Below are 11,722 nucleotides of genomic sequence, written 5' to 3'. Positions count from 1 at the left end.
GTGACTGTGGCTAGTATTCTTCGTATGTAGGGCTGTGGTCGTAATGGCGGGATTTCGTCAGTACCAAAAGTTTCTTTCAAACTTTTTAACTTGAATACAATTAGCTAAAACTTCTTCAATACCACAAATTTGTATGAAAAACTGCATAATTATCCAAACAAACCGCTTTCATGTGAAAGTTCACCGGTCAGGATGTCGGTTAATTCAAAGCGGCGGTTACCTGACGTTTTTTGTGTTGGTGTGTTGAATGAATGTCGAAATTACGTTTAATTCGCGTCTCGGGGATGAGTGAATAAGTGATACGAAGTGCTTCGGGACGTATCGAAATGCCTTTCGTTCAACGTGTGGTGGAACCGAAGTATTTGTCGCGAACGAGCCTTAGAGGTGAAGACGGGAAGCCGAGGGTCAACGATGAAGAGCTACAAGCTGTGACGAACTGCACACTCAGCAATGCGTTACGCCAACTCGCCTCGCTCGTGCTCTTGGCCGAGGATATATTCAGCGAGTTGACATCGCAGCTGCAGGGAATCACAGAAAGATCGAAAGTAGCGCAAACGAAAATCGAAAAAATTCATGAAATAGTGCAAAATTATGATCCGAAGAAAGTTCCAGTCCGTAAGTAACACTAGATGATATTATAATTACCTACCACAGAGAGAAATTGACTACAGACATTCAAAATTAGGTTCCTACCTCATGATGAAAGAATGGTTAGTAAAATGGGGCCCTATTACTACCAATATGTCTCATCACATCAATACCTGCACATGGCTCCCACCAGAAACCGTCGTAATAAATCCCTGTTAAATTTGTTACCATGAGCCAGCTGACTTATTTGTCATCCCTCACTGGTGTCCTGCCAGCGTAGTCCAAAAGGGCAGACGGGGTTATCACTCCATTTTAATACATTTAAAAAAGACTAGATACTTACCTACCTACGTGGTTAACGTATGTATGTTATTTATGGGCATCTATTTCAAATAAGATTCCTCGAATTCTTTCCTATATGTACCCAGATATCTAAGTACCTTCGGTACAATCAACTAGCAAATTATCCTTAATGATCTTGATGCGCAATAAAATTAATAAAAAATCTTGTCTGCAAATCTACACATCATTAACTTCAAGAAAATTACTTGCCAGGTATGTGCTTAATACCTATGGACTTCCTATAAGTAGGTGGGTGCATAGGTACGCACCTGGATATAGACATAGGTCCATATCCAAAATGTCTAGACAGATACTTCAATTTTTAAATAACAGACTTGTTATCAACTGAAAGTACACAATCTCAAATTTTACTTCAATCAAACCTAAGTTTGTACATTACACATTAGCTTATCTTTGCGATAATAATAAAAGTAATAATATTTTTAGAAACATTCACACATTTTGGCGCCAGTTTTAATATTATTATAATCACGCGTCCCCTAGCTCTATTGACCCCAATATATCCCAAACTTCTCCAGACAATGCAATTATAAAGGCGTGCATGAACAAACAGTACACAGTATGACCGAAGGTCACAGTTTTTACATAGGTAAAATTCGCGGCAAACACTTGAACAAGACTACTGGCAATGTAGTTTATGTAATAGACACTTCTTTATATTTATATTTTTTTTATTTATATGTATAGTATATAATACACAGACAAAAAAGGCGACGCCGCACCATGACTTATATCATCAGAACAATGATTGAGGATACTTGCAAGATTAGATCTATCAGATATTCCGTGTGTGCTCGTAGACAACACATACCAAGGCAGCTCCGCTTCAAGTAAATTAATGCTCATTGAATAAAACGGCCGTTTCGAAACCTCATTACCTCGTCCTCCTTGAATATGCCGCCTATACAAAAACGTTTCAACTTGATGCATTACTGAGCGCTATCTAAAAACCTGTTTGGGCGTTCGAACGGGCCCGCGATGGGAAAAAACTCCCAGATTCCAATGCGGACCATAAAAACGTCCCGAGATAATTTCAAACTCATCTAAAGCCGTATGCTTATGCTCGTTGCTCGCCGATTCCGACCACTCGATACGTGAGATTCATTGAAAACGAAAAAGTGAATTGTATACTATACTATTTACCAGTTTCTATTTGAGATAAAATAAATTCATTCGGTATTCAACAATAGTGATAAACGAATTTAGAATATCTGATCTGCTCTTGAGATTAAACCTACCTACGCAACAAATTGTATATCGACGTAACTACCTACTTTTGATTGAATCTCATTATCAGTGCTCTGCTTGTAAATAGACGCACACAATTGACATTGACACGAAATCTAAGTGCACTGTTAACGATGAGAATACAAAGAGATCGTAACTGCTCACGGAACATTTAAACAAACACACCGCAAGACCAAGTAACTGAGAACGTCGTTGGTTTGTAAACACTGCGATTCATTTGACAACCTTTCACCTGGACGATAAGCGTTAAGTGTTGTCGCAGTGTCATCCCGACCTTTTAAGAAAACATACTTTCCTCATAACAAATGTTCACCATTTATAACCTCTTTAGTATTTACTATAGGAACAAAAGGAGAAATGAAATATTGTTTTGTCTAAAAGCTTATTTTTTGTTAAATGTGAGTGAGCATTTAAAACAAATGTGTTGTCATATCATTAGTCATACAAGCTAGACAGGTGGTAAATGCTGTATGGAGGGCTGAAACTTTAAAAGTATTTTTTTTTTAATATTACCACTGGAATTGACCAGTCATTGCGCAAACCCGGTGGGTCTCTTGTAATTCATCTGAATATCAGTTGCCTATGAAAAATTGGAAAATTATTGAGGAAAAGTCTTTTTTACTATCGTGTTGTGATAGGTTTTCCCCTTTAAATATATTAAAGAGACGTGTATGTTCTTTAAACGGTAAAGCATGGATAGTCTCTTTTCAATGAAATGTACATATATAGTTTACATTACTATAATTTTATGCTTAAACCGTTAAAGAGTAAAACATTAAACAAAGCGTATTGAAGAACACGCCAAGTTTGCACAAATGTTACAGAGTTCGTTAACCGATAATGCTATCAGTTTTCTTTGTAAGTAGGCAACGAGTTCATGTTGCAAGAATTAATTAGGCGCTTGCGAAATCAATCTAGTGGAAATAGGAGTTATCTCAATCACTGTCTGAATAACTGTATACTAATAAATTCCTACAATGCAGTACCTTAACTAATACAAATTAAAAACACTTGAGACAAAGAATTTGGAAGAGATGACATCATCATCTGACTTAATAATAATTGAAAATTATTTCTAAAGAAAAATAAGTGTTGACAAAATTTTTATGGGAAAAAACACAGGCGTAAAATTTATCAATTGTGAAAAGAATTATTGAAATCTATTTTAAATTAGCACAAAAAATCCATTGAATTGAGTGTTTGCTTCTGAAGGTCACTCAAGAACCTCCACAAACATATTAAATTGATCGGCCGCTTTATCAATAACGGCCTCTCAAAAAATCTCGAATTACGACAATAAAGTAATATGGTATTGGACAAGTGCACTTCAGTATTCATATACATGTAAAGTTAACTTTACAAATACGACTTACGTTTCTCTTGGCGGGCGTTTAATTATAGATAGGTAAGTCGACGGCTCATAAATTGCCACTAGATTACTTGTAAAGTCGACATTTTATTACAATACTTTCACATTACATCCTCATAAAAGTTTATCCCTCAATATTTAATGTGTCCTACTCCATAAAACCAAATTAATGTTATGATATTGCTCCAGCGGAGACCTTTAGTAGAATATTGATAGTGTAGGATCTAACCCTGCTGACAATAAATCTCTGTTCTTCCATATTATCCGAATTAAATATCATACCTAGTTCCCGTTGCCCGCATCTCAAATGAGATGACATCTGACTAGTTAACCAATGTACAAGGCTACTACAAATTGTATTTAATGTTGATTTTATTGAATAATGCGTTATACTCGTACATTTACAGAACACCTTTTATAAAGTGTCATTAAAAATTATATCGCATATACCTAAGAATTTAAATTAGTAATATTAAGTTATACACTGATCGCACAAACCTATATAGTAAGTAAAATTGTTTACAATCATTTGAATAATCTACAATTTGTTATCTGTATAGTTTATAACCTTGTAATTATCAAGTATTGACTCACAGAAATACCAATTTGCAACAATTTCATATTCTCATATGAGTTATCCTTATTAATATTTTTATGTACAACAATAACGGGAATCAGGCATAGCTACTGTCAATTTGATGGGAAGTGATTACCTTAGACTATGGACGCTTGCAACGCCATGGGTTTCATGTGTTGCCTCCCCGAAAGAAAATAATAAGCACACAAATTGAGTGATTGACAGATTTTTTCATTGTTAAATTAATCAAAGCCGCCTGAATAAAAATTGATTGAGAACATACCAGGATAGGCATATTCAGCTCATCCATCTTTAATTACATACTCGCATCTACGCAGTCGCAGATTAAAAATAATAATAAAATAAATACTAGGAAACATTTTATGTCCCAGATTAAAAAATGCATATAAACTTAGTTGTGATAATCAGTGTTGTCAAATTATTCATTTAAATCAAAGGTCATTTCGACTACTAGACGTGTTTTATGTGTCCATCTTAATAAGAATCTCAGACGTTGCATATTCAATGAGCCGGACATATCAAATTAGGAACATAAAACGACTGTAATTTTTTTTATTTATAGTAAGTAATTTGTCTTTATTACATTATAGGATAAAATGCAAATGTAAAGATTTGAATTGTATATTGTCTAACTATTCTAGTCAATTGAAATAAGTATTATAGTATATACCTACCTTAGAAGAAAGCTTCTATTTATTCTAATATAATAGTAATAAGCTAAGTATTTGTAAATCTAGGATTTATTAAGATTGTCTACAAAAAAATGAGCGATTGTTATAGATACAAATCTGTAAATATTGATTATATAATAAATTATCAAAATTCGTCCAAAACTGACATCCATATGGAATAATATACACATAAGAAAATACGGGCGCGGCGAGTTTTTTAAAAAACCTCTTTTTAATTTTCTTTAAATTCATCATTTTTAAATCACAATCTACGCTGGAATATATTACTAATACTTATATCCGTACTCTGTCGCAAAAAAACCTATAACATAATACACAATATGAATACAGATAGTAACTGGTCAGCTCCAGTAATTCTAATCCACGGGCACCGGTGTCGCATTTCATCCCCGATAACCTTTCCTCGCAACGGTGTTATTTTGCAGGCTATTGGATGACTGCAGTCGGTTCGCATTAAGCAAGTCTTCGTCGGTAATCTGAACCCCAGCTTAAATCTAACGGCTTTGTACCTAATACTTTATGCCTGAATAAGTTATGAAAAATAATACGAACTGTGATAGTGGTTCTCAGCCAGACTAACATTCATGAACGTGTCGTATTGCTTTGTTGTAGTATTTACTTTTTAATTTTGTTATGTAAATTAGAGAAGTGGTATATACTGGTATTATATTTGCAACCCGTCTTAGCTTCGCACGGTTTTTTTAATTTACATCTACTTAGATAAAAGAATTTTTAAAATAGGTTCAATATTTTTTTTTATTAATTCATTACAGACAAAAACAATAAAATCTTTCCTTTTTTTATATTATTACTTTAGATAAATAATATACTATGGTTAAAATAGATAAGTAATAGTAATTCAAGCAATGGAAAAGTTATCCGATATCGGTAGTAGGTACTTATATATTTTTTAAGTCACTTGAAAACGCTAGTTGCGTTAGGAATTTACTATCGCACTTCACAAAAATAGAAGAGAAGACAAAAACAACACTTAAGTTTATTTTACCCCTCTCGTCCGCCTCATTGTGGGAATATTTAAACCAACAGGGAAGCATTTTTTGTCGAATGCTTCTGAGAAACCTTCCAGGTAGCCGGTATTCTTGTGTCGTTTATGCTTTTGTATTCAATAAATGCATTATTTGCAAATTTTCAACTGACAAGACAGTCGTAAATTAATAATTAGTGATTAAAACATTGTTTATTTGAGTAACTCTTGTAGATATTGTAATCATGCAGGCTACTGACATAAAATAAAAACTTAGTTACATTCCAACTCGTTTCTGCTATCCCCAATATTTTTATATTTACTAGTTTATTAGTTTCTTATATTTATTAGTTTCTTTGTAGAATACAGTAGGTATACTAGACATTTCCTCTATCTTTGCCCACCTAAATCAGTATATAATGTATTTATTTATTTTATAAAGCATCCGATATATTAAGTACCTATTCGTATACCAATTTTCATTCGAATTTATTCAGCCGTTTAAACGTGATTAAATAACAAACATACAGACATATAAACATCCAAGTATCGTTAGAAACTTCCACATCTATAATATTACTAGGATTTGACCTATCGATATAAATCATACAATTTATTTTGGCTTTAGCTTGTATCTTGGATGATCGATAATAACAAGGAGGGAGGGGCAGCTGCATTCGTGACGCCTTAAACCAAACTATTACTTAGAAAGAATACACACAGAAAATATTTTTAAATACTGATTATATCTAATGTCGATACTTTATATCTACCTAAAACATACGACTAACTAATAACTTACCAGAGTAGACACCGAATTTCCATAAATTTGATCTATTCATGGCGTTTGTTAGTCAATTACGCTTAAAAAACTGGAGATATTTGAATTAAATTTAATATTTAAACCATAATAATATCTTAAATTGACAGTATGGAGAATTTTTATTATAATTCACACGGGTGGCAGCTAATTGTATTATAAATGAAGTATGACAATTATCAGAAAGTGATATTGAATATCGAATTGTAATATTTCGCAATTGGTTCCGATTCGTGGAGAAATTATATGGAAAAAGATGTTCAAGAATTTCTCAAATTTTTATATTTACCTATTGCACCAATACCTGTTGGTGCAATAAACGAGTATACCTATATATTGCACATTACAAAAACAATTATGTGAAATAAGTCCTGAGAATTATGTTACAGATGGTTGAAACTAAAACTCTAGATTGTAAAACTCCGCTGTGAGACACGAATCTCGGCTAGGCGGTTAATTTATAGTTCAGGAGTGTAGAACAATAGATCTATTTTAATACTGATTCCTGTCGACTATGCAGTACAGCTGTGACAATGACCTTTAAAAGCCCACGCTAATTATATACACACAACTACTAGCAGGACCGATGCGTATTCCGTCACATAATCTTACTTTGTAATCCTTGTTGATTTTCTTCATTTACACTATTACCCTTTTGTAGTAATTTAATACTATTTTTAGAATAAGATTAATCTTCAACACCTAACACAAATTATTTGAATTATTAACATACGTATTTTCTTCACAGACATTCTGTTTTTTTTAACATAACATTTTTCGGTAAACAATTTATAGCTTTACATTAGTAAAAAGCTACAATTTGTCCACCGAAGTGTATTGCTATTTACAAAAAAGGCTGGATTGAATAGCGAACGATCACATTACCGTGAAGCGGCGCTTATGATGCAATAAGTCAACCGATTCGCCGGCAATAAATTTCTCCAACCCCTCCTGTTGCTGGCATATGCTGCAATCGGTAATCTACTTATCGCTATATTCTTAACAATCGTTATGATGTAAACTCCGCTAGCTACTGCTGCGATTAACTAGGTAGTCGATTAAACATTTCCTGTTTGAACTCACTTCTTTCAACAATCTCTTGCATTGAGGTTACGTGTATGTGAAACCATAAATACCGTTACAGCAAACTTTCGACCAACGAATTTCATGTTTACAATGTAAATTATAAAATGAAGTAAGGCCGCTTTATGTGAGCGTTTGTTATTTTGATTCCCTTTGCCTGTAACCACAGCAACAAATTTGTGTGAATCCCCTCACTCTTCCCCTTCGATGTGAACTATTGACGAGGGTCCGATGTATTCACAAGATTTAGTTCATTCCAACTTAATGTGATATCAATTTAATATGTTTCAGTAATTCCTTTCCTTATAAAAGCGTCACATAATAAGCCACTATAACTCGATTATTGTAGACTCTTTGTACACTAATCGGACTTTGTACGGTGTTTAATTTCATAATCAACATTTCTAACAACTAGCAGTTAATATAAATTGCAGATATTTGCATAATTACTTACGAAAGTGTCTTGCGTCTTCACGGTATATTTCAAAATGAAAGGTTGATTCAGTTACAATAATTCTGTGTAATACAAAGGTATCTTAATTGCAAATATTGAACACATTGTAATCTCATCAATGTCCGTTTGTTTTCAATCAGAATTCACGTGATCACACTCGATGGAATAGCCAGTTTAAAATAAATTTGAGGTTTTACTCTAAATGGGGAAAAAATATTAAATGATAACAAAATATTATAACATAAAAAAACTTAAAGTTTTATATAATAATAAATTATTTTTATAATATGTTTGTCATACTATTATTGTATGTGACTGTAACACTCAAGTCAATATTAGAAGAAGCCCCGTAAAACATGGGGCGTCTCGGCAGCTGATCGGAAGTCCTGCCCTTTGTTGCACCTCTCAACCACACGTTTAGGAAGGAAGGAAGTAGGGGAATTCTAATACCATAGTCTTCTATTCTTTTTATTTGTTAATATACTTTTTGATAATAATCTAATAAAGCATTCCATTGGTGATGCGCAGTGGTTGACAATATTTCGAATCATCATGTTTTATTTGTCCGTTTGGTCACAAATATTGTGTTCCGCTCCATTGTCTCCTTACGAAATATTCGTATTTTTTATCCTGACAATGCGAGGAAAGTACTATTATTCTGAATATTTTGGGCACAATGGTCCGCGCAACGAATAAGCGCGAGCGCAGCGTGTGATCCATTTTACCGTCGCGATCGATTGTTCGAGGCTCACATTGAGGTGGTTATTCAGAAATTCAGCTTTTGTCGGCAACAATACTAATAAAGTATGTACACACCTAGACGATTTTTACCTTTCAAAATTTATTAGCAACTTCCTGTCCCTATGCTCTCCATATGTCTGTTAGATAATTTTTTGCCCGGAAATTTTATGATATTGCAATTAATCATTAGGTATGGATACTTTTTTGTAGATATCGTATTTTTTATTTATAATGAAACATGTTGCAGTCAAAACTCTTAACCAGTCAAAAGTACTATTGTACTTTTGACTGAACTGAAGATTGGTGAAAAGTGGTTTTGACTAAAAATTATTGGTTATTAGTATTTTTTACTGCAAATTTGCGGTTAGGTTAGGTTAGGTTAGATATTCAGAAATATTCATAAATATTCAGAATAATAGTACTTTCCCCGCATTGTCAGGATAAAAAAAACATTACTTTTAACTGTTATTTTAGTCAAAAGTATTATTGACTGATTTTGCTAGCAATAGTACTTTTGACTGGTTAAGAGTTTTGACTGCAACATACATATATAATGGGAAATTAACAAATTCACTATGTTTTGCTTTTTCCAACAATAATGAATATCTTTTAATTAGTATCTATTAATTATTTTAATAACAATAACGTGATTATAGTATAATAAATATTAAGTAGATCAGAAGCAACAATTATGAGTATGAATATACGTATAGTGCGAGATCACGTGGATGGAATTGTTACTTTAATTGCTGTATATAATTTTGCCATCGCATAGAGCACGTGGCAAGATTGCTTTGAGCAAACCGTTATTAGCGCTTTAGTTTTGTGGCTTCTGCAAATAGAGTTTATTACTCACTGCAACTTGCTTGTACGGAAGTAATGGAACATAGTTCGTTTGAACCGACAAAGCTGAATTAATTACCGGAATACGTAATACTCAAGCTCTGGAAATAATTTTATCTGATGGATCACACACTTTCATTTCGTTTATCTAGATAGGTACTGCGTATCGACACTTGTTTGTCGCTTGTTAACTATAATGTATTGCTTCGCACCGTTTTATTAAAAGTAACAGTAGTTATATTGAATGTAATAATAAAGTTAAGTAATTTATTAAAAGATTGAATAAAGGACAGTAGAGGAAGAGAAACATAACAGGTCATAGAAATAGGAAGCCACTGTGGAACATTTAAAACAAAGGTCACGTGTTGTTATGTTATATAAGTTCAAGCTAAAATGAAATTTGTTTAAAATGTAATTAGTAATTTTCTTGTATCTAAGCTTATCTAACAAACAGGGGAGGGGGGGGAAGGTATTGTTAGTACTGGGGTCTAACAGCTCCCAGCTAGCAATATACCCTATCAAGTCGATCTCCACGCAGTTCCCTCTGAAAACCGTCGTGGTTAATTCTTGTGGATTCGTCACGATGGGCTATCTGACATGCTTTCATCCTCACCTATCATCTATCACTGGTGCTCCGCTAGTGTATAATGATAGCGCAAACGGAATCACTATTTTATTTTTACCAAAAATAAAACCTAACAAACAGGCAAATAATATTTTTAAAAAAAGCTGATTTGAAAATATTTTAAATATTTTGATTTTAAAATAGATAAATTAAAATTAAAAAGCTGCGTTAGGGTACTCCTTTTGAGCACATCATAAGTAATTTTCTAAGCATTTCCATGAGATCCACATTAACCTCATTTGGGCTTTTAATCAAGGCGTACTTCACAGTGTTCAAAATTAAATTTTTAATAACAGAAAATAGCGAAAAGCATTTCAGCGTATCTTATTAACATAATTTTTATTGAGAATATAATTACGTTATTTTTTATTGTTTAAAATACAATTAATCACTTAAAAGTTAGTAGGCCACACAGTATTAGTTTATTAGTAAAATTTATTAACTTCATCATCATCATATGTACTATTAACTTTCCATTGTTATATGTAATATAGGCATCCCACTTGGTAGTTGCCACACTTGGTGGGCGAGTGGACAAACAATTAGGCAATTAGGCTTTTGGTGATGTTTTAGAAGAGACTCTGCTGCCCATACCTCGACCTTTAAGTTCCCTTAGTCGCCTGAGTATCGAATTCATAGGAAAGGAAACGGTAACCCATTCTATGTCGGGACCACAAGGCAATTTATTAACTTATATTTAATTCAAATAATAAATAATATATATTTCAAATTACAACTACAATAACAACTGATGAAATTAATAAATAAAAACAATGCAGTAATAACAACACACAATTACAAACAATCTCTCAACGCGCCACATCGAGACAGCGTACCCAAGTACTGGCAACATTACCACTTTGGATCGCTAAACTTATGTTTTGAGCAAAGTAACTACCAGCTCTTGGGTCACCAGTAACCTCGGTTAATTAAATTATAATAGGTATTCATCTGTCTGTTATATACTCAAAAATTACAAGATCGACAATACCGTTCGTTTAAATTCCTGATTACAATCTTCATACCATAGACGAATTCTACCAAAATCGTAATTTGCAATTTAGCGTTTTTGTCATGGAATCACATATACATTCTAATTTTGTAATTACAATACTATCTGTGCATCATTATTATATTCTGTTATATACTATATTATATATACTGTTGTATACTATATTCTAGTAACGATATAACTTACATTTGTAACAAATTTCATTTAAATCAGTTTAGACGTTTAAGCACGATCGAGTAACAAAAGTACATTCACACATCTTTGTAAACTTTCACATTTGTAATATTAAATGCTAGGATAA

At 32.9% G+C, this 11,722-nt stretch overlaps 1 protein-coding gene across 1 annotated transcript in view; it reads left to right on the top strand.

Moving 5' to 3' along the window:
• Positions 1 to 11,722, top strand: part of LOC113515683 (uncharacterized) — an 89,837-nt gene continuing 78,115 nt past the window's right edge. The window contains exon 1 of the mRNA XM_026899949.3: positions 1 to 615. Coding sequence (XP_026755750.1) covers positions 327 to 615 — 289 coding nt within the window. The 5' untranslated portion in view covers positions 1 to 326. The remainder of the gene's footprint in view (positions 616 to 11,722) is intronic.

Source organism: Galleria mellonella, unplaced genomic scaffold (assembly GCF_026898425.1).
Source record: "Galleria mellonella isolate WM207_F2 unplaced genomic scaffold, CSIRO_AGI_GalMel_v1 utg173, whole genome shotgun sequence".
NCBI lineage: Eukaryota > Metazoa > Arthropoda > Insecta > Lepidoptera > Pyralidae > Galleria > Galleria mellonella.
The sequence above is the reverse complement of the archived record's forward strand: the minus strand, read 5'-3'. Positions and strand labels throughout refer to the sequence as shown.